The sequence below is a fragment of the Dryobates pubescens genome, chromosome 2 (assembly GCF_014839835.1).
Source record: "Dryobates pubescens isolate bDryPub1 chromosome 2, bDryPub1.pri, whole genome shotgun sequence".
NCBI classification, from domain to species: Eukaryota; Metazoa; Chordata; class Aves; order Piciformes; family Picidae; genus Dryobates; species Dryobates pubescens.
The window spans coordinates 28,016,026-28,043,975 of record NC_071613.1 but is presented as its reverse complement, the minus strand read 5'-3'; the positions used below and the strand labels follow the sequence as shown (position 1 = coordinate 28,043,975).

Below are 27,950 nucleotides of genomic sequence, written 5' to 3'. Positions count from 1 at the left end.
TGTGTACCGCCAATGCCCAGAACCTGTTTCAATGCCTTGTTTCCTTCTGTGTGTCTCTGCAGCTCAGCCGTGTGGTGGCCGCCTGAACTCCAAGGATGCTGGGTACATCACCTCCCCAGGATACCCCAATGACTACCCCTCCCACCAGAACTGTGAGTGGGTTATCTATGCCCCTGAATCCAACCAGAAGATCATCCTCAACTTCAACCCTCATTTTGAAATAGAAAAGCATGACTGCAAGTAAGTCTTCCTCTTTAATACACAGTCACTTCCTCTTCCTGCTTTTGCCTAGAGGTATGGGCCTCATGCTTCCTTGCATGTGAAAACAAGCATGGTCCTGAGCCTCTGGTAACACTGCATCTCATTAACTTTCAGGGGCAAGTATGCCTCTACTGTCTGGGTGGTTATAAGATGCTGTTTTGGACATGTAGGATTAGCCTACTCTGCATTGAACTGCTGGTTCTTAGCTCAGCCTGATATCACCTGAAAGCAAAAGTTAACTGGCTTTCAACCTAAGGTTATAAGGCAACTTGTTTTTCCTCAGTGTCAAAGTGGCCTCACTGTCCTTTTAAACCATGCCAGCAGAGCAATTTTCTGGCATGCAGCTGAGCAGAAATATGGCATAGAGAGCCCTAGGGATGGAGAACCAGGCTTGGACCATGTGAGGCTGGGTCTTGGAGGTCTGAGCTGTTTGGATTTGATCTGGCTTTCTGCAGTGCTTATTCTGCTACATTTAATAAAATGAGGGTTTGGGGTTGTTTGCCCTTTTTTTCCTTCTCCTTTTTTCCCCTCTTCTAAGAAGGGACTTGGAAACTAGATGTCAGGAAAAAAACAATTAACAAGTTGTAAAGAATAATTAATGGCATCAAAGGGCACCATAAAAAGGCAGAGTTAATAACATGGTCTTAGCAGACCATATAAACCTATGTGTTTAATCTGGAGTCCACAGCTGGCTACAGTGATGCCTGAGCTTGGGGTCTCCTAAAAACAAGGCTGACATGCTAGTCCTGTTGATTAAAAGGGGGTTATGTATGAAGAAGGGAACTCTGTTTGCAAAAAGGACAGGGGGGAGAAGGGAAGCATTTATGGGGCTGTAGAATCAGTCCTGCGGAGAACAAAGAATTCTGCATGGGTTTGATGTGTACTGAGAGTTATGAAGTATAGAGCTGAATTCTCAGCTACCATAAATCAGTGTTGCTCCTTTAACTCTAATGAAGGTGTGCTGATTGAAGTCATTTGGGATCTTATCACCCCCTACAGATAAAACCTGGGCTAATAAGGCTTCAAGCACCATGAACTCTCCTTGAAGTCACTGTGTGTGCAAGGCTTTTAGCACTCTGCAGGATGAGGCCTGTGTTTAGAGAGGGAAGAAGGTAGAGAAAATCTTAATATGGGTGTAGATGAACACAAGGTCTCAGAGGTGCACATGAGAATGATGGTTCCTATCAGATTTTATTATTGCTTTGTGGCAGTTTTAGGCTATGCCTTTAACATTTTGCTGCAGATTTTGAGCAGAAAAGTGGAAAAATAGTGATTTATATTGAGTGTAAAAAGTAAAACAAAAGATTATTCTAAACAAATTCATTGGGTAAATGTCTGGGCTAAAAGGAGCTATATCATAACAATTCTTCATGTTTCACTTCCATTCCCATTCCTTTTCTCTTCTCCTCTGATCTTGGCTGTTGTGCTTCACCCAGGAGATAACAACACTTCTGGCTAACCTTGAGATAAGAACTAACACTGCTTTCTCCCACCTCCTCTCTTTTCTCTCTCTGGTACAGGGAGGTTTTGGCGGGGGGGGGGGGGGGGGGGGGGGGGGGCAGTGGAACAGCTTCCCTGGTCTTTTGGACCAGGAGGGTTTCCATGTTATTTGCTATTGTAAATATCTATATATATATTTTGTACATACTCATTGCATTCCATTGTAAAGTGTAGGTTTTGCTTGTAAATACAGCTTCATTTGCTTCTAACTGAGTTGGTTCTGGCTTAAAAAATAATGCTGGGGGGAACTTCAACCCACCACATGCTTGCACAGGCTGAACTGAATAGCTTTCACATGGCTAATGTAGTATTCACTATAATAAAAGCTTTTTAGGCCTATATTTGCGATCTGCAATACTTATCGGGCAGGGCAATGATGTGTTCAAAGGAAAGAATTGAGCTGGGCAGGAGGGACTCTAGGTTCTGCCTCTCAAGGTCTCAGGCAAGCAAAGCCAGCCTATGGGCAGCTGGCTTTTACTCTCTGTGTAGGATGCTATCAGTTTTCCCTCTGAGCACCTTGGGCAACTTTTGCCGTTGTTTTTCTGCCTGTGAGAGCAAGGAAGTTATCCCTTTGCTGCATTCTGTTTCACCGTGGCAGATCTTCTGAATGGCTGCTATGTGGTCTCACCATTTACTTCTCTGTGTGTACGTGCACAATGGAGCACAAAGGTCTGAGCTGGAGTGTTTTGGTACCCCATGTGGGACATGAGTGGTGGAGGTTTTGTCAGGGTCTCTGATTCAGGTCAACTCCTGTGGCAACATTCCTCTTTAGAAGCCAGGTAGTAACATCAAACTTTTCCTGAAAGTGAAGCTTGCCTGCACCTCTATCCTCTTAGCTACCACCTGACTGCAAGTGAAACAGGGTTCACTCATAGTGCACTGGGGCTCCTGATGGACAGAGGTATGAACTGGGAGCCAAGCAGACTTTGGGTGCCTACTCCCGAGAGCCGGCACTGCAAAGGAGTGGGTTTCAAAGAGTTCAGCATCAAAGAAACAGTCTCAGGGCAGAGCCTTTCTTTTTACATCTGATCATTAATTTAGAACATATTCACAGAGAGGTGACGGGCTGATGAATCACATTGTGGCACTCTGTCTCTGGGCAGACCAGGTTCCTCCTACGCTGGTGTTGCTACCTGGCAGCTCTCAGAGTGGAATCAGGGCTAGTCTGTGCTTCTAGCTGCCAGAGGTGAACGCTGTAACCCTTTTCTCTGTTGCTTCTTCCTTTGACGTTTTATTTTACCTTATTAGGCTAAAGTTTCTCCTTCATAAAGCATAACATTTACATTCCTAAAACCCGTTCTAAGGCCTACAAAAATATCTGCAAAAGTCTTTTTAGTTTTACTGTGTCCTTTCTGGTCTTCCTTGTATCTGCTTTAGATTTCCCTTTGGGATGAGAGGCGTTTCCTCCTGTGTTTTGTACTATCTGGCACCCTGGGGACCTCTGCAGAAAGGTCAGTGATTTCCCCTTGCCAGGCAGCTGGCCGGAAAAGGGCCTGTGTGTGTACCTGGTGCTGCCTGAACGCCAGCGTGAGAGCTGGCTGCACAGAGCAGCTTTGGCAGCCAGCCCTTCCTACTCGGAGGGCAGGAATACCAGTCAGGATGGGTGCCCAGAGGTGACAGCCAGGGGTGGCTTCTCAGTGCCAGTTGTTGCTATTATTTTTCTGGAGGCACATCTAGGCTTTTATTTTTTACTTGTGTCCATCTGCATCAAGAATTAACTGTGCTCTCCATCATCATCATGAAAGGAGTAATGTGGCATAACTGAAGACCAAGAACAGATTTCCCTCTGTTCTTCATCTGTATTCCAAGGAAGTGCCTTACTTTAGGAAGACACTTCAGGTTAATAAAATTGGCCTCCTCTTGCCATTGTAGTTCTTGTATGCAAGCACAGCAGGGATCCTTACTGCAGCAGGGTGGACATGCTGTGACTTGAGACCTGGGCTGTTGTCCACACTGTCCTGCAGCTGTGGGGCCACAGCTGTAATGGCAGGGCCAGAAGGGAAATTTGATAAAAGATCTGCCAAACAATTCGGAAATAATTGTAATAGCCTGTCTGCTTGCCATTTCTTCCTCTCTGTGCTGCAAATGCAGCTGTTGCTCAGGCACTGCAGCCCAGCCCCATCAGCATCTGCTCTCTGAACGGGCAAGTGGCATCCAGTGGAAAAGAGCACACTGCTGCTGTGGTGAAATGTTTCCACTCCCCAAATGGTGTGGCAGTAGCTGGGCAGCCTTGTGCATACCAGAGTTTATTTGTGATCCTAGGAACAACTTGAACTGTTTGCAGGAGGTGTGCAACAGGAATGGCTGTCTCCCAGCTTATGCAGTCATGTAGCCAAGCTGCTTGCTCCTTCCTAATTTCCTTTTTGTGGGTCTGTCTGTGCTCCTTGTTGGAATATCCAAGTCAGAAACCTCAGCTCTGAGTGAATCACTGCGTTTATAACCAACTAGCTTTTCCATTCATGCCTCCCTCCCACTGCTGGCCTTCTCTTTGCGCCATTAAAAGCTCCCTTCCAAGAATGGCTGCTGACTCCGCCAGAGGATTAGGGTGGGCAGAGCTGCTGTTGAGTTCCTGGACGTTGCTGTACACTCATGGCAGAGGCATGTTCCCTCCAGACTGCAGTGGATGGGTTTGTTCTCCTCCTTCAAGCAGTAGACCTTTCAGATCAGCCATAACATTTGCTCTGTAGGAGCAGGGGTGGTTTTTTGCTTGTGTGTTTTGGTTTTGTTTTGTCGGTTGGTGTTTTAGTTGCCTTTTTAAACAAACCCAACAATAACAAAAAAGAAAGCCTAACTCATAATCAGATCATGCCAGCAGCCCTTTCCAACACATGCTGCAACTAGGTTGTGCTCGGTGGTATTTCTGGCTGGGAAGATTTGGGGGAGCGATGCTGTGGCTCGCAGCCCCCTCTGGTGGCACATGCCAAATGCTGGCCGAGGTTTCTGGAGTCAGGGACCTGCAGCTCAAAAAAAACCAAACCAAAACCAAACAAACAACAACAACAAAAAAAAGGCAGGAGACGGCAGATTTGAGACAGCCCAGAGCTGCACAGCTAAGTTCTTCCTTTGGATTTTTGTCTCCCTATGCCAAGCCTCGAGGGTCTCCAGAAACAGGAACTGAGGCACCAAAATGAAGAAATGTATGCAGTTGTCACTGATCTTGCAAATGCCACAGTGGTGAAAGCATCCAGTGTGTGCTGGATACCAGGCAGGTGTGGCAAGGAGGTATGATGTCCCTGCTTCCAGGCTAAAGGGCAGAGGGGACCAAGGTTTGGCAAGAGGAGACACAATATTCCCAGCACCTGTCTCAAATAGCACTGCCTGCCAGAGGACACTGGTAGTAACATGCTTATGTTCCCAGGCCACAGCACAAAGGGAGAGACACACAGTCTTGGCTAGCCAGTCAAGGCCTCTTATGATGGCATGGCCATCTCCTCTGCTTCCAGGAAGCTGGCACTGGAACAAAACAGCTCTGCATAGTTCCTAGAGAGCAGCAGAGACACTGGCCCAAGTCCTTTGCTCAGGCAGTGGGGGAGCTGCAGCCAGCCCTGCTGCCCGAAGATGGGCAGGCAACTGATGTTCAGCCTGGCTTCCTTAACCATCTCCTTTAAACAAGAGCATTGTATTGCAAGAAGCTGTTCTTCTATCAGCAAAGGTTTAGAGTAGACAAGGCAGCAATTATGGACAGCTAATTAGTAAAAGCTTTGAAAAGTATGCATAATTAGCTTTAGTAAACATTTTAGGAACAATGCAGTTCATCATGAGCCTGGAAAACACGAGAGAAGTGAAGAGAAATACATTTGGAGTGCTGCAGAACACCAGGGCTTGGAGGGTTCTTTACTGGGGTTCAGGGGGAAGTGACTGCATCTGTAACACCAAGGGAGCTGAGCTTTAACTTCACAGAGAGGGGAAGTCAAAGATGAGCTGTTAAGGAAGGCATTTGATTGCTCATACATTTGTGGCATGGGTAGCCAGAAGCAACATTTCTAACGTACAGGAAATAATTCAGTCTGGGTAACATGACACTGCAGCTCAACTTGCCTTCAAATGAGCTTCTACTGTTTTTATTTTTTTAAACTCATCTGCTATATGGCTCATAATGCCCATCAAGCCTAGGTCATTCTCTAAAATTAAACATCAATTAATGGGTTAGCTGTGGTGATGTTAGACCAGACAATGAGTTAATGGTTCAAGGTTGTTCACATCTCTTTGCTGCCCAATCACAAAGCTGGGAGAGCTCCACTTGCTCTGTGGCTGTGCTTCCCCATGCCTTAGAGCCTCTTCCTGAAGAGACAGCCCAAGTTCAGGCACTGCAAAAGGTGATGGCCCCAAAGGCAGTCTCATGGGGTCTTCTATGTCCTGCCAGCTCACCAACATCCGGTGCGTAGGAGTCAGATCTGGTTTTGCACCTTGTTTCCTCTTGGCACAATGACAAATTTTAGCCCCATCTGGTGACACTGGAAACAACAGCACTAGAGATAGAGACCTCTCCCCCCGCTTCCTGCTGTTGAGCGGGAGGTGGTGGTGGTGTGTTTGCTTCTTACTCAGTGTCTCTGGCCAGTGAGGGAGGGAGCAGGACACACGGATCCCCTGCAGTGTCCGGGGAGGGAGTGAGCAAAGGGCTGCCTGTGGCAACTTCTCGCTAACCAGATTCAGGATCCAACTAAAAGTGTGCCTTCTATGAGCATACATTGCAGGGCATGCTACTGCTCTTAGCCCTATGCACTTTGGGGGACCCCACTTAGCACAGATGCTATAGGACAGTAGTAGAGTAAGCCCACTGAAATAGCCTGAGGATAACCACAGTGTTGAGATGCTCATGCTTTCAGCAAAGAGCCCAGGGCTCTTGGTTGTCTTTGCAGTAGTGCTCCAGATCACTGGGTAACAGCAAGTGACCCCATTACAGATGTTCATCCTAAACAGGTGGCTCCCAGGAGCCTAAATGTCTGTGGGGATGAGTCTCAGTTACTTGGTTTGCATCGCATGGCAGGGTTAGCAGTGCTCTTCTGTGTAACAGTTTTGTTGTCTGGGTGCAGGACTTAGAAGGGTTAGTGAATGTAAGGAGTGCTAGAACAATATTTTTTAAAACTATCTTTTTTTTTTCTTTAAGGACCAGATAAAAAACCCAGTAAGGGCAGCAGGAAGTTTTACCTTCGTTTCCATAGGAGCTGATGTAGGCTTTTGATGAGCAACCATTTGCCTTAGCTACATGCAGCATTTTTAATGGATATCACCCCTAGTGTCAGGCTGTGATGGGGGAGTGACAGACCCACCGGCAATACCAGGTCTGGAAGCTGAGATTTGCATTTTTCCCCTTCTCTGCTACTGATTTGCTTTGGCAAACCACTTTAAATTCCCTGCCTTATAAAGAAGAGAAGACCTGGGCATTTACAAGCACAAAGCCCGGTCTAGAAATCAACAGTGCATTGCACACTCCCCTCCAAAGGCTGCAGTGTAGCAGCATCACACAAGAGCAGGTCAGAGGCTGCTGACAATGCTTGGGTCATTCCCAGCCTTTTCTGGATGGGTGTGAATTCAACAGTTAAATGTGAATGCAAAATAAAAAGGACAGCCTGCAAACAGCATACTAAAAACAGGAGATATTTCTGGGTGCATTTGACCAGAACTCAGTGCAGAGCTTATTTAAAAGAATTGAGAGAGGTTAGATTTTAGTCTGAGACTCATTCTCTGTTTTCTCTAAATCAAGCAGCTGCACACTGCCATTGAATGGCAATGTAATAATATGTTTCAAACCACAGTCTGGTGGTCCTGGCATTCCTTATAAGTTAATAGCAGTTATGGTCCACTAATCATAGCTAGAATGTTTTAAACAACTGTCTTTCATATATCAGCTCAAACACACCATAGAAAGCCTTTGATCAGTCTATCATTAGAAAGAGTGGGTAACCTGGGGGTCTTTTGTTGCTCCCCCCCTGAATCCCAAGGAATTATTTGGATCTACATACAGCATTGCTGAGCAATCATGGTTCAGTAGTATGGTGGTGGTTTTAAAGCAGCAGTGGGTCAAACATTGAGATGGTAGTGTTCAACAAGTTGCTACAAGTAAAGCCTGAAACCATGGGGTCTGAAAGCAGAAATCCTATGCCAAAGACTATTACAAATGGCACAGGAACTGACAGGGTAGCTGCTCTGCATGTGCACTACCCCAAATGCCAGTTCTTGCAGAAGCAGAGAAGATGATGTGGTTGGTGTGAGGCAGACCATGCCCCTGTTTTATGAGACATGGTCTCCCTTTGCAGTTATGGGCAGCATCCACCCAGTGGTGGTGGGAGAGCTCCTGCACTCAGCCCGTGCCTGCCAAGGCTATGCCACGTGCAGGGTGTTTGCATGGGAAGTGCTCAACATATTAGAAACCTCCAGGGAACCCTCAGAACTGGAGTTGTTGATGGATGTCCAGCAAGGAGTAGGACCCCCCTGCCAGCAGCATGAGAGTTTGAGGCATGTGCTCAGCTTCCTTCCTCCTGCGATTGATCGTTAGTGTGAGGTTTTGTTTGCATTGTTATTTTGCAGGGATAAGGGAAGGTGAAATGCTTGGCTCTCCCACATTGTGCCTCTGGTAATGCTGATGCTTGGCTGATAATCACAGGCAGGAACAAGGTCTGGGATCTCCCTCAGTAGAGGGGACTGACTCACCATTGATCTATGTTCACTGTATCTTGTTGAAGTTTTTTGACCCATTTGATTTCTTAGGTTTTCTTTTGTGAAAATCCTCTGATTTTTCTCTTGTTCAGGAGAAAAACATTTCTCTATGTCTTTAAATATGGCAGATGGGGATTTCTTCAGATGTTCAACAACTCAATTGAAGGAGACCTCAGGAGACCTCTCCCCTTCCCTGTCCCCCTTCTCAGCCTGTCTTTTCATCTGCAATCTGGAGATGTAAGGGCTATAGTAATAGAGTGTCAGAGGAAGTAATTGATTCATCACACACCAAGAGAGGAATCTGTTGCCTTTAGTGTCAATGGAGCTGAACCACAGCCTGGAAGGGTGAGGGAGGCTTGTAAACATTCCATGGCTGAGCTGGCAGGACAAAGGAGATGCACTGCTGAGGCTGAGCGAGAGGGTGACACAAAGGGTTGCTTCAAAGAAAATCTTCCTGAACAAAGCAGTGGCAGGGCCCTTGTTTGTAAGAGAAGCAGAGATGCTCCCATCCCCCTGTTCTCAAAGTGCATTAAGGAGAAAAGGTACCAACCAGCTTCATGTAGCAGCCCACTCCCTCGTCTGTCTCCCTCTTCTGTCTTGGCATGGCTGCCTGTCCGACTTCAGGGCAGGGATAACTTCACTTCAGAGGTTCCAACGAGCTCCTGCAAGTGCTCCTTCCTCCCATGCCCCTCAGATTGATACTGCTGCCTCCACAACCCAGCTGGGAGGCTGCTGATGCTGCCAACATCAGCAAGGCATGATCTGTGCATGGCATGGCACTCACACTTGTCTAGGCATTGATTGTGTTTGGATCTTCAGCGGGGCTTGGTTCAGATATCTGTTTAGCTCCAAACCCTCATATTTTGAAACAAGAAGGAGGTAAAAGATGCTGTGCTGCCTTCACAGCATGCAAGGAGGGATCAAGCAGGTTTGTTGTGCTGTATGCCTCAAACTGCTCTTACTACAAGCTATCATGACCGGGCTGCTGTGGAAGAGCCCCAGCTGGCCATGGTGGCAAAGCTTTACTTACTGGCTAATGCAGGAGAGCTGGGCTGAGAAACTGTGGGGTCAGAAAGCTGTCCCATGGTGGGCTGGTCCCAGGGTGACCATCCTTCATTAATGAGGGATGCAGCCAGACAGGAGCGCAAGGGTGGGCTGGTCAGGGCTCTGTTCTTGCAACCTGCATTATACAATTAGTGCTTAATGAGGTGTTTGTTTCGGTTTTGTGCTGAAAAAAAAAGCCAGTGCAAACAAGTGATATGTGGAAAGCTAAGCTGCAAAGTTCCCATCTGATCCCAGTTATTACCAGCTCTCTCATTCTTCACAGAATGGTGTATCTAAGGCCATGACTGATACCATGCCAGCAAGGTGTGATGGGACATCACTTGCTTTGGCTCTGTGGAGAGTGTTTTCCTTTGGGAACAGAGCTGGCACAGCAGAGCATGTGACTGTTCCCTAATCCTCACCAATATTTGACACCCAGTCCTCACGCTTTCAGCCACCAGGGTCAGCCTGACCCAGACTGATCTCCATCTATTGTCTGTACAGTCAGGCACTGGATCCCATTAGAAGATGGAAGCCTGTTCCCCTGTTTCCTCCACTGAAAAGCAAAGTCAGTATTTTCCCCCTGTCTTCTGCCTGCTCTGCTGCTTTTCAGCACTAAATTTTCTTCTTGTGGTGGTTATATTCTCCCCCCCCCTTACTTTTAATGATCAAGTGCCTGAGAGTGGTGACAGTAAAATGACATAGAAACCAAAGTCTAATTTCTTAGACAGATGGATTGTAGCAGAAGGAGGAAAGTGCAAATGCAGTTTCCCAAGTGTCCTGCATTTTGGGATATGAAAGGGTTGAGTTGCTTCAGTTTCCTTAGAGCAGCAACAGAGGCAGAATGCTATGGAAAGGGAGTTTAATCTTAACATACTTTTTATAATCATGATTTCATCATGATTTTTCCCCCCGAAGAAAACCAAAGACATCTTGCAACAAAAGACCCCTGCAGCTAAAGATAGAAGGGTGGGGGATTTTTAGAGATGGTTTTGGAGATAAAAATAAAATTAAACAGCCGTGTGTAGCTCCTGAACAACAGTCTGCAGAAAACCCTGGAAGTGCACATTAGTACATCTTGTTTTCCTACATAATGAACGGTTTTCCAGACATACCCCAGACGAGAGCAGTTTGCTGCTCCGGCACACCTTTCCCCAGTCATCTGGCAACACAGCTTGAAGAAGAGAGCCTGAGGAGGAACGGCAAAGCACAGGGGAGCCTTTGCTCTCTTGTCTCAGGGGGGGCAGCAGCATGCTAGTTGAAATTCCCTCCTGAATCAGAACTTGCTATAGTAGCAGTTTGCAGCTATGTTTCATTCTGCCCTTTGCAAGATGTAGTTTGCCTACCCTTTCCCCCACCCCCCTAAATTATCAGTAACTGCTGAAGGACTCTTCCCATCAATGGTGTTTCTACAAGGGTGAAAGCAACTCAAGGAGTCTAAACAGAGGCTATTTATAGTTTCCATTTTTTGTCTTCAAGATGTTTTTGAAGACATTTTCCAATCTGTTAGGGTTATTTCCTCTCCTTCTCTGTGTTTTTTCTTTTCTTTTTTTATTTTGGACTGGATGACTGAATTTTTCTCATTTCTCAGAAATTCTAGTCTGATTTTTGAGGCAGTAAGAAAATAATCCAAAGTATAGTGGAACAACTACAACACCCCCCCCCCCCTAATACTGTAATTACACAAGATGTAAGTAGGTGCAAGAAATTTGAAACTTCCAATAAATCCTCAGCAGTTATGCCCCTGCCCCCAGGCCTTGCTTTCTACCTGCTGCCACTGGATTTTGGGAAACGTGGTCACTGAAATCCAGTGAAATCTATTCAGTTTCAGAACAATGATAGCAGATTTCTCTCTACTGTTGCCAGGGACAGTTATTTCTATCAGGACAAAACAAGGGTAAGCTCTGCCTGCTTTTGCCTTAGTATGAGGAAAAAGTGGCCCCACAAGCTGTAGACTGAGGCCAGATTAATTTCTCCAGTGTTCATACATCCAAAGTCCAGGTCCAGTCAGCAAGAGCGATTTAAACTACTTCTGTCATCAGTGCAGGAGAGCAATTAATCCTGTCCCAAGATGGGCATAAGGGCATATGCTCCCACTGAGACCATAGGGTGTTTAGCTGGCTAAAGATAGATATGATACAAGCTCTTTAGGTTTATGCACAAAACTATGTCAAGATCTGTGTCTATGAGGACTGATTCTCTTCTTGTGCCACGATAAATTACGAATGATTACCCTTAAAATGATGAGTTACACATGTGAAAGCAGTTCAAGTCAAAGGAGAATCCAATTCATCTACTGTATTTGTAATTAATTATTCTGATTAAGCACTGGCAGCTAAGATCAAACTTCATTGCTCTTGTTTCATCAGACAGCAGTGCCTGCTGCTATCATGGCTACTAAAAGGAAAAACAAAAGTGTTTAAAAATCCCCAGTAGCTTCTGCAGCAATTTAACCTTTGAAAGGTGTGTCCTGCAGTAGCTCAAGACTGTACAAACATCACAGGTAACTTTTCTTGTCTTTCACAACATAACCACCCATGAAATAAGGATTTGGGGTGAAGGTGGTATATGGAAAAAGCATGAAGATGGGCAGTGACATAGAAAAATTGACTAAGCCAGCATGCAATGGACATTAATTCTAACCATCTCTTGACTGCAAAACAAGCACAGAGCTGCTGCTTCACCGCTTCACCATTTCTTAACCATCTCTCTACTGCAGCTGCTATTTAATTTCTGAAAAACTGCTTTTTCTTAGAGTGTATTCTCAAAACCTTATGCTTTTTATAACAATTTTTGAGAAGCAAAATACCTGCCAACTGTTCAAAGGGAATGATTGCTTTTACTAGCTGCTGTTGTGGCTAAGCAAGTTCCCTGTGCTTTCCCCCAGCTATGTGCAGAGCATTAACACCTGCTGAATTTCACTAGAATCACAGTTTCTTTTGCTGAGCTCAGCAGATGCATTTGAGACGCTGTGATATATGGTTCAAGCAGATCATGGGTCTTGGAAGGCTTGAGTCACTGCTGGGCATTCCCAAATTTGGGGCTGTTGGCATGCAGTCAGTACCTATTTGTCTCTGTCTCGGCCTGACTCCTCCAGTATAATATAATCTGTCTAATCAAGGCTGACTTCTATTCTTGGCTGTGCTGCAAGCTTCCTGTGTGACCTTGTGCCAGCCACTGCTCCTACTCCCTGGGAAGGCCTTCCTGCCCCCCAGAGTCTAATGAAGATGCCATCTACTCTCTGCCCAGTGCAGTCATGAGCCCCATGGAAACACCTGTAAATAGGAGCTCCAAATTAAACATTGGGGAAGTTCAGGTTAGAGCCTTATCACTCTGGTGGTGGCAAGCACTGGTAACAGAGCTTACCTGCATGTAAGCTCTCAGCTAGTTCAACTTGTAGCTCTAGGAAGAGACTGAGAAAGCTCCCAGCTAAGCCAGAGCTTGGTCTGGGGAACCAGCTCTTCTTGAGCTTTGAAGCAAGGTTTGCACAAGTTTGTGTATTGGCATAACTCACATTATGGCTGTGTACATATAAATGATTTATTTGTGTTTCTCTCCACTCTAAGCTAATGTCCCTGTGCTCTGCTTGAAGCATGTATCAGTGGGTAAGGGCTCAGCATCTCTTAGAACCCAGGGCTGAGGGGCAGTATGTTTGTTGATTGTGTGTGGAGCAGTATGAGTCCCAAAACTGTGCTTTGTGCTGAGTTGTCTGTCACATGAGGGGAGTGCCCAGAGGAATAGTGTGGGCTTTCTAGTGTTGTTCTTCAGGGTTTCTGGAGCTCACTGTTGCCTGCCTGGGCACCTGGGAGGTATGTGCTGGCCTCAAGGGAAGATGGAGTGTATCTCAATGACCAGGAAGCAGATTAGCTATTTCACAACAGAAAAGGACAGAAAAAGTGGAAGTCTACTCATAATCGCTGCAACTGGGACTTGTTTGCCTTTACTGCGCATTGCAGTCTTGTTTGGAGAGCAAATAGCAAAGTGACTTGAGGAAAATAGAAAAGCTGGGAAGCAGAGAGGGTTGACTGGAGGAAAAAGCAAGCAAGAAAGCATGAGTAATACAGGCATTAGAAGTGCTTTATAATTAGTTTATAAAAGCTCTCTTCACATCAGCAAAGGACTTTTAGTAAAAATCTGTAATAAAAACAGAGCAATATTTGTAAGCATTGTATGTTTTCCATTTAATTCTGTTAAACAGCTCCAAGGAGAGCATCTAAGCAATGCATTTCCCTCTTTTCTCAGTGTCCCCCAACCCCCCTGCTCCGCATTGTCTGGGCAGTTAAAAGCACTTCAGCTTTGCCTCCCTGCCTTAAAGCTCCCTGGTGGAAACCTGTTTGAGGCTGTTCCAAACCAACTGGCTGGCTTTCCCGTACAAGCAGCAGCTGAAAATATCCTGCCACTGGAGGAACAGCCAATTGCGGTCACCTTCCCTGCAAGAAGAATTGGTTAATCCATTGACCACAGCTGTAGGTTACAAATGGTGCACCCTGCCCTCACATACATACGGTTGGCTTATTGGAGCAGTGCCTACAAGTGGCCATGAAATTTGCTTGGTGATGGTGGCTTGCTCAGTGGAGGTAATGACAGAGAGGTCAGCTCAGGAGGATGTTGGTGCATATTGACTGAGACAATGGATTTGGTTATGAGTGAAACAAGTTGCTGGGCACTGGTCAAGACAGTTTAGATGACATCAGTGCATAAATATGTCCCATTTAACTGTGACTTAGTCTGTTATTATCTGGAAATGAAATGGTTAGAGTAGAAAGCATCTCCAGGGTGGGGTTTTCTTTCTTTCATTTTTTCTACTTGTTTTTCACATGGGAAGAAAAAAGTCTGGAAACCATACTTCAGCTTAACAGAAGCAAAGATCTCGCCAAACTAGATTTTAATATGGCCAGTGACACCCATCATGAGGAGAATGGAGTTTATCAGCTTGTTTGTCTGTGGGGCAACACATGGACATGACTGAAGCACATGACACCAAAAGAGCCTGTGGCAGGGATAAGCTGGTGTTCTTGCTGAGGTTTGAATGTTTCATGGTTTGGGATGGACATCTTCAGTGTTTCATTTTGAAAGACTAAAGCTTACTTGTGGTGTTGGAGAAGAAGCAGGTGCTTGTGCTCATCTGGGAAGGAATTACCTCCCAAGTGTAATACCCTTGTAATTCATACTCTGTTTATATAACCTGAAGAACAAGAGTTTTGCCTTATGAGGAACACAGGACTTGAGCCAAGATTTTTTAACATGGGAAGAAAACTTGTATGCATTTCTATTCATTTTACACTTGGCAAAAATGATTCCCTGACCTTCTCCTAGGGGCTTTTTTAAAGTTGTTTGTAACATTTGATTTACTAAGGATTAACTCCAGTAGGAGAAAGCTCAGCTAGATACTTGGATGAAGCCAAAGAGGATTTAATTCAAAGAGGCAAATATTTCCTGATGATTTACTTACTGGATTCATTCTTTCAATTTTCCATTTGCAGAATGCCCATGAGCAGATTGCAATATTCCCAAATTGTATGTGTTATTGGAAGTTATTCACCCATTCAATAAGCAAATACTTCTCGGTCCAGAATTTGCTTCTGAAATTGCCAGGGTTCCTACAGTGCAGGGTGGTTTGAGGAGCCATGTGGACAGTGCTAGGATATTCAGTGCATTGGCTGCAGCAGAAGCTATGTCAAGTAGCTGAAGCTGTGTACCGTGTTGGCAAGTTACAACCCCACAAGGACACAAACAGATGTGATTCCCTGGGATGCAGCTAACCTCTGCCTGTGCCCTGCAAATGGCAGCTTTACAGTCTACTCCAGTAACTGTGTTTTGCCAACATTCATGTTTTCACCAAATTAATTTTTTTTGCCACACATTTGAGATTTCACCAGTAGCCAGTAGTCCTGCAGCACAGATGTGTACTTAGGATCTGGAAGGGCTGCAAACACACTGAAAGCAAGTAGTTATTTAGAGAACAAAATGTCCCTGCTGTTTGCTCAGCACTATTTTAAACAAACAGACAAACAAGGAAGAAAAAATTCTACTTAAAAGAAGCACTGACACTGCCCTTTATGTTCCTCCTCTCTGGGGAGATGGTGGGTCATGCCACACACGATGGACATTAGTGGGGTCATGCAGGGTGCTGCTGGACAGTGTCAGGGTAATAAGGGGTCACAAGGTGATGGGAAGCTGCACAGCTGAGGAGAGAGAAGGGGAAACAGATCTTCATTTACATCACTGTGTGTCCACCCACCAGCTAAGCCAAATGCTCTTCCTGTGTGAGTGCCTCTTCTCAAGACTGCTTGGATTTCACTTTGGTCAAGCCAGTTGGGTTTGTAATGAAGTTAAAGGCTGGGTAATTGCAGCTGGCTGAGTGCTTGGTCCAGCTTAAACAGGATTTTATCTGCAGGTATTTTGCTTTTGGCTCTCAGCCTGTTTTAGTCCCAGAAAGGAGTAAAACCAAAGCTGTCCAGGCCATCTTTCTTTGTGGAAGAGCACACTGAGTCCCTGTAAGTGTGTTTTGAGGTTGTTTCCTGCTGATATGTGCTTTGCAGAGCAGGAGTGAATCACATGAGGATCATTCTGTATCCAGCAAGCTACTTCTCCTTTCCACTCTCCATTCCCAAACAGGAGACTTTGTGACAAAGAAGAAAGGCAGATTCCTGGCAGCCTGGGAATGCTTTCCCTCCGTGGTCCCCATGAACTTGAACTGTAGCATGTTGTTCAAACAGGTTGATACAAAGCGAATAAACAGTCCAAGAGAGATGGGCAGTTTCTGTAAATAGCAGCGTGCTGGCCAGAGAGAAGTGGGATGGGAGAGTGTGGGTGTTAGAAAGCAGCTGAAGAACAAGATGTTCACGTAAAAGCTGTTTGTTTCTTTGCAGCACTCAGAGCTCAATACTACCTTGCCATTAATTGTGGCCTAGAAAATATAAAGGAATCCGTGGGAGTTTCACCTTCCAGACAGACTTTGCAACAAGATTTTATCTTTGCACCAAGAGGCAATTTTTCCAACCCTACACATTCCTCCCCCTAGCCATTCAGATGCCTGGGAGCCATACCAGTGGGCAGGTAGAACATCTCCAGGTAGGGTTTAGCAAAGGCAGGTTGTGGTTACAGAGTGTACAAATGATAGTGAATGTGATTACCCAGCACTTCTTATCCACAGAAGATCTTTGTTAGCACTGAAAAGGATCAGCATTAGTCATGAGGTCTGTGGTGACAGGTTGGACTTGATGATGTTGAGGTCTCTTCCAACCTTGGTGATTCTGTGATTACTGTCGAACGGCTAAGTGTACTGGCTATGCTTGTTAAAGAACTGGTGTGGTGTCAGACCGTGCACAAAATAGCTACCCACTCACATGGATTGAACACTGGCTATTTGTTTAGTGCTTGGTCTATGATTAGCCAAATCTCACCTGAACAGTGGAATAAACTGAGCTGTGCTAAGTAGCACAATGGCACTTAAGGAGAGAGGTAAGGGAAGGAGAACAGCCAGCCCTAGGAGTCTTGTTGAGTTCCTCCCATGCAGAAGGAGTCTTCTGGAAATGGAGGTAAATTGTGTCCTAACTTTTACATGTTGGCTCTGTAGCTGAGACGGATGTGGGTGCAATAAATCTGTGACTTGATGAGCAGTGGTGGAAGGGACTTAAATGTAGCCAGACAGACCAAAGGGAAAAAACGTGTTGGGGAATATGTGTTGTGGTATGAGTGACAGAGTCCCAGGTACCTATCTGGAAGATCTGGGTGTTCAAGTGGCATGTGGACCTGGTACTTAGGGGCGTGTTTAAGTGTTGCCCCTTCAGTGCTTGGTCAAAAGTTGGACTGGACGATCTTTGAAGTCTCTTCCAACCAGATATATTCTGTGATTATGTGATAGTCTGTGAAATATGTAGATATAAAAAAGGGTTTGTGTTTGCTGCTGCCATCCTGAAGTATCCTCCTGACAGATGGCTATAATGCCATTTCACCTGCTTTCATAGGTACGACTACATCGAGATCCGAGATGGGGACAGTGAAGCTGCAGACCTGCTGGGCAAGCACTGTGGGAACATCGCACCTCCTACCATCATCTCTTCTGGCCCCTCTCTCTATATAAAGTTCACCTCAGACTATGCCCGGCAAGGTGCTGGCTTCTCCCTGCGCTACGAGATCTACAAGACAGGTGAGTGTCTGAGTCAGGGCCTGCCTCCCAGGCTGTTTGCTGCAATGCTCTTCACAAGGAGATGTCTTTGGCCACCTTTTCAATATGTTTTTAGCTATGTTCTCCAGAGATAAGGGGCTCTTTGTTAATTCTTTCTGCCTTTCTTTTTCTTGTTTGTCTTTTTTCTTTTCTTTTTGTTTTTTTTTTTTTTTTTAAAATTTAAGCAAGTCTGTTGCATCACATATCCAAGAAAGTAAAGATGTTGGCACATGATTGCGTTTTTGGTCACAGTGTGGCGTCAAAAGCAAGGTTCCTCCTTAAATGCTCTCTCGCATTTGAGGATTAGAAACATCTTTTCTCCTTGGCAGGCTTGGAGCTTGTTAGGGTAAGAGGGGATTGTCCCTCTGTTAGGAGTGCATGGAGCTCCCCCTCCTGTGGAGCTGCAATTCAGGACTGATCAATGACCCTATTTTGACACTGTTTTCTCTCTCTGGAGGTGGGATTTGTAATTGGGGAGCTCTAGTTTTCAAGGGACTGCTGTCAGCAGTGCTGTCAAGGGCCAAGACAGTGCCTTTCCAGGCAGATACAAGAGGAACTATTCATAATTCTGTTTAATACCAAACTATTATTGAGGAAAGGAAAAGCTGCTCAAAGGCCTTTTAATAATGTTTCTGTCTAAATATTTGCCAGAATTGTGTGTCTGGGAGAAGGAGGCTTGGGAAAATAAAACCACCTCCGGGCGTGCAGATGAGAGAGGTACGCCTGTGTGCTGAGGGACCAAGAGTGTGTTTGGGATGGGGACATGGGCACCTGCCCTGTGCCCACATTTCTTGCCTGTTGCATTGGAAGAAAACACATACATGACTTTCACATCATCATATCCAGCACGGGAAAAAAAACCCTTGCGTCTGAAGATATAGAAAGTAGCACAAGAGGGTTGCTTATCCAGCCTTTTCAAATGGAAAGCAGGGAGCATATACGCCAGGCACCAAGAGTCTGGCCCAGCAGTCAGAGGTGCAGAGGCAACCTGCAACCCTCTCACAGGTAGATGTGAATGTGGAGACTGTGCTACAAGAGGATTGGAATGGGACTCTCCAAATTCATTGTGAAATTGTGAAGACGGAAGGTGTCTGGAGGCTCAGGTGAATGAGGGAAGTACTGATGCTGGTTGTTGCCTGGGCTGTGTAACTGCCCACTTAGCTGTTGTAGTGCAGCCAGCTCACCATTGTTAATGGTTAGGATGTGGATTTGCCCTGAAAGAGTTTAGTGGTTCATTTGGCTATTGTGGTTTATTGAGGCCACTTGCCAGCACAGAGGATGACAGAGAATGCCTGTGTTCAAGTGGAAAGACTGCTGACCCACCTCAGCTTTCTTTGCCTTTTGCACCCTGTGCGTATCCCCCACTAAGCCTCCTTAAGCAGGCTGTGCAGGGTTGTGCCTTGCCTTCACATTGGGTTTTTGTCATGAGCTGGGGTACGGGACCACATGGAGTAAACCACTGGCTGAGATGGCTAAGTGTGGCTGTGGGAAGGGCTGGCAGGCAGGAACCCTGTCTTGCCTGGGAGCCAGCAAAGGGCCAAATTCATAGGAAAAGATTTTGTTGCTGCTGGGAAGAAGGGGAAGGAAGCAAGCGATGATCTGAGAGAGAGAGCAGAGGTTGGACAGAGGCTGTAGCTAAGTTTGTGTCTCTCAATATAGGTCCTTGCTTCAGACCTCTCAGGTCTGAAGTGGTATTGGATCTCCTGTCACCATACAACCCCCAACACCCCACCACAGGCAGCCATCCCTTCCAGAAATAGCCATGCTTTCTTCCAGCCACAGCCCACAAATCCAGCTGGGCAGGACATACTTTGGCACAGGAGTGGGGATGAGCCTGTGATACAGAAACCCGCCCAGCCCACCTCATCTGCCAGAGAGGGCAGTGGGCAGCTTTGAGGCAACCACAGTAGAAGCAGACCCTGCCTTTTGCTTACAGGCCGGCAGGCACAGGCAGTGTCTCCATCTGAGCTGTCAGGGTAGCAAGGATGCCACTAGCTTTAAAGGTCATCAGATTGTCATTGTCCACATCAGTAAAGACAGTGTGGCTGCAGCTTCTTTCTTTCTTTCTTAAAGCTGACCTAAAAAATGAACTATTTTCAGCTGAGCATTTATTTCTACACCTTGTGCTAAATTTCCCCTATCATGGTGTGAGAGAGGAGCAATCTGCATACAAACAACTGCATACCATTCTTTGAATCCCCTGATGGGTATCACTCAGCAGTCTATGGGCTGACAGAAGAGCTGCCTGCCCTGGCTGGTCCAACCTCCCTGCTGCTCACATTGTGAGTCAGTTTGGCAAGGCTGCCCTGAGCTCTCCAGCTCTTGGTATCAAAGTCTCCTCCCAGACTGGTCTGTGCTGAGGAAGCCAGCATGACTCCTGTTGATTATCTGCAGCTTCCTTATAAAAAGCTGATCATTGTGTTTGCTGCTATCAGCCAAACTGTAGACAAAGATGCCAAAAGCAATAAGAGCCCCACACGAGGAAACTTGTTGTCTAATGCAGTGACATACTTATGTCTCTCTCCTGTCTCTAGAGGATAATCTCTGATTCTGGGTTTAGTCTTTGATATTACTCCCTAGGTTGGTGCTTGTGCTCCTTTCACTATTTATTTATTTGTCTTTCAAGCTGTTTGGAATGAAGCTGTGATTTGTGTTTGGCCTTATTTTTTGCTTCTGTGTTTTACCCCACAGGTTCACACCAGAAAAGCTGGCTGCTTCATTAGGTAGTCAATTAAGAGCCTCTCCTGAGTAGCTCTCCAGCTAGGCGCTGCATAATGCAGTGCTGGAATCCTGCTATTACTGCAGGCTGCTAGCCTGACTCCTGTAGGTTAATGCTGAATTGAATAACAAGTCTCCCATTAGTCCCAGGAAGACTCATGCTGCCTGGAAGAGCTGGAGCAGAAGAGTTTGTAGAGAAGGAGGGTGTCCCAGTAAAACAGAAGTAGAAACCTTTGCAAATGCTAATGCCCAGTTGCAGTGGTGTCCAGCAGCCTCTCTTAAAAACCCCTTTCACCTCTATTAGCTCCAGTCTGTAGATTTCTGTTGCCTATTGTCCTGTCTCCACAACCCAGCAGTTTCAAAGTCACTGTGGTATGAATATGACACAAATTCCCCTTTCCCCAGCCACCCCGAGGCACCTTGACTGTGAGAGGGGCCACTGAACTGGCCCTGCTGCAGCTGGAGGCCAGCACTGAGGTCAGCAATAAATAAGAGGCAACATTGTCTGCCCTACTCACCATGCAAAGGTCTTCCTTAAGGATAGAAATAACTTGCATTGCTGGTGCAGACAGCTCAGTGTGTTAGAAAGAGGGCTCTGTTCCTCCTCTCAGCAGAGAACCTCTGCCACGGCCTCTGTTACCCTCACTCTTGTGGTGGCCACATTGTGGAGATGTATGCTTGAGGTGGTTCTCATCCCTCCTTTGGATCTCGGTGGGCCACAGGCTTCCAGCTAATGGTGGAAATGTTGGCACCCTCCCCTGTGCCTTTTCACTGTGTAAATGCTTGTGCTTTCTAATTTTCTCAAGAGGAAACTGAGGCACAGATATCCCTGCCAGAGAGGTAGATGTTGCAGGAGAGTAGCCCCAGGGGACAACTTTTCCAACTCTCCCTCCCTTCCCAGACAGCCCCCTCCCTGAGTGGGAGCTCCTCCATCAGACCTGAAGACACTGTGACTCTTTGCCAGAGTGGCTGGGGGTGGCAGCTGCAGCAGTGAGGACCATGTACAGCAGCCCCCTGCATGCTGGCTGGACCCTTCGGGGCAATCGACACAGGTCTCCTGATGGGTCACCATTTGGGGCCCAGATTATAGTGGATAGGGCCAGCAATGGAAGCCCAGCCCAGCTTGGCATGGCCTCTCTTCCCCACTGACCCCGCTGGTGTGGGTGTCATGGTAGAATGCCAACCTGTCAAATTGCAGCCATGGCTTTGGCTTGCTTTGGATATATCGCTCTCCTAGTCCTGTTGTGGCAGAGGGATCAGCCATGGTGTACAGGTTATGTTTGCAGAACTGTCTGAGGAATTTAGAACCATGCTCTTCACTCCAGTGAGCACACAAACTTTACCTCTCCACCTGTAGAAAGCTTTGAAAATCACCCCGTTCAGAGAGCTGCTGGGTTGCAGGACATTTCCAGAAGTGAATACACACCCTTTCTAAGCTCAAAATGGGATTTCCACAGTGTGAAGCTGTTGGCATTAAGCTGCATTGTTGCTAAGGATGTGGGGTTTTTCCTGCCACTACAGGCTCTGAGGACTGCTCCAGAAACTTCACAGCCTCCAATGGCACTATTGAGTCTCCAGGTTTCCCTGACAAATATCCACACAACCTGGACTGCGTCTTCTCCATCATAGCCAAGCCAAAGACAGAAATCCTCCTCCACTTTCTGCTCTTTGACCTCGAGCACGACCCACTGCAGGCAGGGGAAGGAGACTGCAAGTACGACTGGCTGGATATCTGGGATGGTATCCCTCAGGGTAAGCCATGGAGTGCTACACTCCTGCTTTCAGCCTCTCTTGGTGTCTCACAAAGCTACAAAACTGCACAGTCTGTGTCTGAACATTTGAAGTACCTAACCTCAGATCTGGCTGCAGCATGCAGTCTGCCATCAGAGGGCTCTGTGCCCAGCTGTGGGAATGGTGCTGTTACAGGAGGCTGTATGCATTTAATCCCAAACTACTGTGTTGTAAGCACTGATTTAAAAAGCCCCATGGGTCACATTCCAAGAACCTCCTCCAGGGAAGGGCAGTGGGTTTATGCAGTGCTAGGAGGACCTCCTACCCTGTACCAGCACCAAGAACTGGAGTAGTTTGGAGCATTCCCCAGCAATTGCATAACAGCTGCCGCAGTGCATATTTCCGCAGTGTACTCATGGCAGCAGGCCAATGGATGCAAAATCTAGCCCATTCCCAAAGCCTTTCTTTTATCCCAGTGGGTGCTGCTAAGGCACCCCTGCTAAGTGAAGCCAAGCTGCCGGTAACCCAGAAGGCTGTTAGAAAAGCAGACATGACCTTTACTGCTCTTTCTTTTGCAGTTGGCCCCTTGATAGGCAGGTACTGTGGCACCAAGATGCCATCAGACATCCGCTCAACCACTGGCATCCTCTCACTCACCTTCCATACAGACCTGGCAGTGGCTAAAGATGGTTTCTCTGCCCAGTACTACTTGATCCATCAGGAAGTCCCAGAAAGTAAGTTGGAAAGATGTGCATATGATTTAGTTGTCACCTGTTTTTCCCGGGCCTTTTACTTGACATACAGAAGAGTGAGGCAGGCAGGAGTGTGTCCAGGGGCTGGTTCCCTGTTAGCAATGCAGACAGCAGTTACATTGGGTGTGTTCTCTGCTTCTCACAGAAATGAGATTTCAGTGAGAATCACACTTTCTGACCTTTCTTTGACTTCTCAGTTATTCATAAAGTCTCAGTACCTTTTGTGACAGAATCATTCATGTATGTGCTCAGTCCAAAGGATTTAGGGGAAGACTTCAGCCCAGTGGGTACAAGCAGATTCATTCAAGCCCGGGGGAAAATACTGTCTCACTTTGGTTTTCCAAAAATTCACATCACTAAACTACAAATTGGAAGTTTTTGGTGTCTAACTAAAAAATGCCTAAAACTTTAAGAATTTCAACCCCAAATTTGTTTTAGCTCCTTTATTAAGGGATGTAAATTGATGTGGAGTGAGGAAGTAAGCTATGTGTTCTGAGACTGAAGAGCAACTTGACTGTTTTGGTAGTGCTCTTTTTGATAATGCTTGCAGGTGGCAAAAGATTCAATTTAGTTTTCCCATGCTATTTTCACATCAGAGCTACAGTTTTCAACCCCTGTTCACAATGAACTTGTAATCCAACAGAAGAAGCCTTCAGGAAGCCCCTCAGTCCCAGAGAAAGGGAAGGAGTCTCTGACCTGACACTGAATGCCAGTGATGAAGAGCAGATAGAGTAGGGGCTGTGCAGTGCTAGGGCAAGTGGGTTACAGGATCTTGCTCTGTGATTGAGTTAGGGATGTTCTGCTGAGGCTGAGAGAGTTACAGACAGGCATGAACTCTTCACCATTACTTATTTCCACACTCAGTTGATCTGTTCTTTAATCCTCTTTCTATTCTATTCTTTAAAAGGATTGGGAAATAAATGTTAATGACACATGAAGTTGAGAAATCAAGCACAAGAGCAGTTAAAGGGCCAGGCCTGTTTTGATTTATGCTGGTGTAAATGGAAACTTTAATAATACCACTGAGATCTTAACCTGGCCCATCATTTCCGTCCGGGGTTGACTTGGCCACATTTAAAACACAGGCAGTTTGGTGGAACTCCATCAGTTTAAAGCAGCAGTGCACTTGGGCCCATGCAGTATTTCCTATCAATGTTTTCTTTGCTATTGTTTTTACGGGACAAATGCCAGAAAATACATGAGATATGCAATGAGATTGAGCTAATTGTGACTTTTAAAGCCTTAGAAGTGAGGAAGCCCAAGTGAAGGCATACTGGAGTCTTTCATATTCTTGGCTGGTTAATTCCTGTGGACCTGATATCACATGTAGCTCATGCACATATATGCAGATGCATAAACATGTGCATCCATACTCACATGCACACAAAACCTTTGGACCTGCCTGTTCTAGGCCAGCAGCACAGCAGCAAGTACCTTCCCATCATGCCTGCCCATACCCCTTGCCTTGTCAGTGATTAGATTTCAGCTCTAGCCTTCCAGAAGATGGGGAACTTCAGGACATATTGGTGGAAAAGGAGGAAGGGAAGGGACAGAATTATGTTAGAACTGTGCAAAGGTGAAAGAGATAGAGAAAGGGAGAAAGATCTAGACTGTAGTAGTGTTCAGAGGGCTATGCAAAGATAAAGCTGTCCCTTCTTTAATTTTTCAGTGCTATTTGGGAGCATGCACAACCTGCAAGATAGTGCAGATCTGTTCATCTTTCCAAGCAGGCAGCTTTGCTTGGGATTAGCTGGGGAGGATAGTTCAGGGCTTCTTTCCACTTGGGAGTGAAGTACAGAGACTGTAAACTGATCTATTTGTGTGTGTATGTTTCAACTCCAGACTTCCAGTGCAACGTGCCACTGGGCATGGAGTCTGGAAGGATCTCCAACATGCAGATCAGTGCCTCCTCCACCTACTCAGATGGCCGATGGACTCCTCAACAGAGCCGACTCAACAGTGATGACAATGGCTGGACTCCCAATGTAGACAGCAACAAAGAGTATCTCCAGGTATGCACCCTCACCACTTACCCCACCAAATGGAGTGTCATGCTGTTAAAATGACTGGTGACCATAAGGCTTGTTGAATTTTTTTATTGCCTCTGTGGCTTATGGAGAGCAAGCAGCAGGGAGCTGCAGTGCCTCTGTGAAATGCAACAAGCTGGCTCTCCCATTAGCATGCCTGCATGAGGGCTGACTTGGCCCCCTGTCCCTCTCTGCCCCGCCCCCCCCCTTCCTGTCCAAAACCCTGATGGGCTTTCCAGCATACTCACAAAGGCTGAGGGACCTCTGCCACTTACAAGGGCCACTGACTCTGACACTGGCCTGTGGACCAAAGTCCTCAGGGGGCTCATGGAAAAAAAAGCTAGAATAACACTTATCAATGATGTAAGGAGCACGAGCGGGCTAATGTCACGCAGGAGGCCGACAGAGCAAAGGCTTTCCCTGGGAGCTGGTTAGAGCTGCAGTCTCTGTCCACACAGGGCTTCCAGCTGTGTCACATTGCTGTGAGACACTGCTTGCTAAAGGGCAGTAGGAATGGGAGATGGTGAATGTCATTGCCTCTAGCAGACATCTCATTCTTCATTCATGGCAGTGTTACCAAGCCAGCTCTGCTGACCTTTCTCAACCCATGTTGTAAAAAACAAAACCCACAGCCAGGGAAAACAGCAGCATTTGCTAATTGGACATCATGCTTGTATTTTACATGGAAAAAGTCAACCTCTCTCCTGCTTTAATGGATGTGAGCTTCTGTACAAAACTTGTTACTTGGTCCGAGGCAGAAAGAGTCTTTGTGATGGTCTCTTATGGACAGGAATCAAAATCCTTCATTACTTTAGTCCGATGGTCCTACCTGCTGAACACAGCCTGGGGAGTTTGTGCCTGTTTAAAGGCAGGCCCACAAGTGGGATGAGACAGAGCAAATTCACATCTTTCCATTTTTCAGAGACCGAGGAGGAGCTATCTATCCAGCCTGAGCTCTCAAGTGATCATTATTCTCTCTCTTGTGCCTTTTTCCCCTGGAAAGGTGGACCTCCACTTCCTAACTGTACTCACAGCCATTGCCACACAGGGTGCCATCTCCAGAGAAACCCAGAACGGCTACTATGTCCGTACCTACAAGCTAGAGGTCAGCACCAATGGGGAGGACTGGATGATGTACCGACATGGGAAAAACCACAAGGTAAAGACCTTTCTGTCTCTTTTGCATGCACCTTGGTGAGTCATGCTGCTGATGGGAGGGAAGAGAACAGAGCTATCTTACAGGCCTGGACGTTTTAATCTGTGAGGAACCCTTTTTCTCAAAGACTGATGATGCTCTGAGCAGAAATAGTCCTTTCTCCCCTGAACATCAATGAGGAAATGCTATTCCTTAGAAAACCTGGCTGCTGTTGCATCTTGTGTGGTGGTGAGAGTATGTTCTTTGACTGTAAATGAAGGAGAAAATGCTTTCAGAGCTTGTGTTTTGCTGTACAAGATTCATTGAGCTTTTATGGCCATTGCCCTATCTGCATGCAGGTTAACAATCACAAAATCACATAATCACATGAAACTGTAGTTCGGGAGTTACTGAAGCCTGGAAATGAAAGGGCAGAAATCCTAAGAGGGGATCACACCATCCCAGAGAACAAAATGAGCAATAAGTAATGAGGAGTAATTCAGGCTTCCAGAGCTGTGGGATCTGCACTAGCAGACACTGTCAGCAAGTGTACATTGAACCATTGGAACTCTTGCACGCTCTCATGGTGTTTATGGGAGGCACACAGATGGGAGTGAGGGGGAGGGAGTGTAAATACGGGTGTTCAGCCCTTCCAAGTCTTGTGGGTACTGCTTGCATGGCCAGGAAAAGCAAGCTCAGGGTGGTCCAAATGGGAGGGAGATTAAGGCAGCCACAGTGTCAGACTGGTCCTGTTCTATCACCTGCCTTTGCCTTGTGGTTGTTTTCGGTTAAGGGCACCTCAGGAACACTCTGTTCTGTGATGCTCACCACCATTGCTGCTGCAGGTCTTTCTCATTGATGTGCCGTTATTTATCCATGTGAACTCAGTGGCTGGGGTCCCACACACCTCCCCCATGTGCATGTCCTAGGGATTTCAGCTTGCTCAGCACTTCTGTTAAATGACCTACCCCCTCCATTTGCTGTCACAAGCACTGCTGGCATGAAATGCAGTAGCCTGCCTTGTCCAGGATTCATCCAGACATTTCCTTCCCTTCCGGACCATGTGATTTCAGCTTCCCCACAAGTGTGTCTCACGGTTCAAATTCACTCTCCTTCCCAGAATGAGTCCTCTTTGTGTAGAGGCCCCTAGCAGGCTCTCATATCTCCAATTTTTGCAGCATTTAAGTTCCTTGTGTGCCATTGAGGTGGTGTTAGTCCTATTTTAGAGATAGGGAAATGGAGGCACAGGGCAGCCCAGCGCCCCATAGGAGCAGCCAGGCTCCTTCAGACCTCAGGTGGGCTGCCTCTGGGTTTGCAGCTCATGGCAGAGCTCACATATAACCCTAATGTGGTGGCCATATGCTAGTGTCAAGGGTCTGTGCTGACCCAGTACCCACTGGCCACAGCAGGTCTTTCTGTGAACTGATGCTATACCTCCTCACTGAGGGCACCCTGTGAAAACAGGTGAGTTTGAGGTCTTGCTGGGACTGTTTCTGGAAGCAGAGGCAGGTGGGAGATTTGCAATGCACTGGGCAAAGAGATGGGCTAAATACACAGTTCAATGTTTCAAATAACCACTAGTGATAAATTTACCTTTAGGAATCTAACTGGGGTAGAAATCAGGCCTGGAGAATTGTTTTAGTCACAGAGGAGAGTAAATGTCACATCCTTGCAGTCCCATGCAAACCCTGGATCTTTCAACCAGGATGGAGCAGGACAGCATAGCTGGTTTCAGTGCTGGTGGGCCAGTTTATATCACTCCAGCAAGACCCAAAAAGCCCGGCCAGAGTCAACCTGAAGTAGTCTCATAGCCACATGAATTGCCAGCATTCCAGGACTTGGCCCTTCAGTCCTATTAGCTTTTTTCTGCTCTTCATTGAAAAGAGGAAACATCAAACCTCTCCTTTTTAACTCCTTTATTTCAGTCTCACTTCATTCCAATGTTCTGGTTTCAA

General features: G+C 46.4%; 1 protein-coding gene across 3 annotated transcripts in view; it reads left to right on the top strand.

Moving 5' to 3' along the window:
* Nucleotides 1-27,950, top strand: part of NRP2 (neuropilin 2) — a 90,086-nt gene that overhangs the window by 11,516 nt on the left and 50,620 nt on the right. For all 3 annotated transcript variants that reach the window (XM_054173342.1, XM_054173334.1, XM_054173350.1), the window contains exons 2-7: nt 63-240; nt 17,433-17,614; nt 21,872-22,102; nt 22,660-22,815; nt 24,676-24,845; nt 25,864-26,019. In XM_054173342.1, coding sequence (XP_054029317.1) covers nt 63-240; nt 17,433-17,614; nt 21,872-22,102; nt 22,660-22,815; nt 24,676-24,845; nt 25,864-26,019 — 1,073 coding nt within the window. The remainder of the gene's footprint in view (nt 1-62; nt 241-17,432; nt 17,615-21,871; nt 22,103-22,659; nt 22,816-24,675; nt 24,846-25,863; nt 26,020-27,950) is intronic.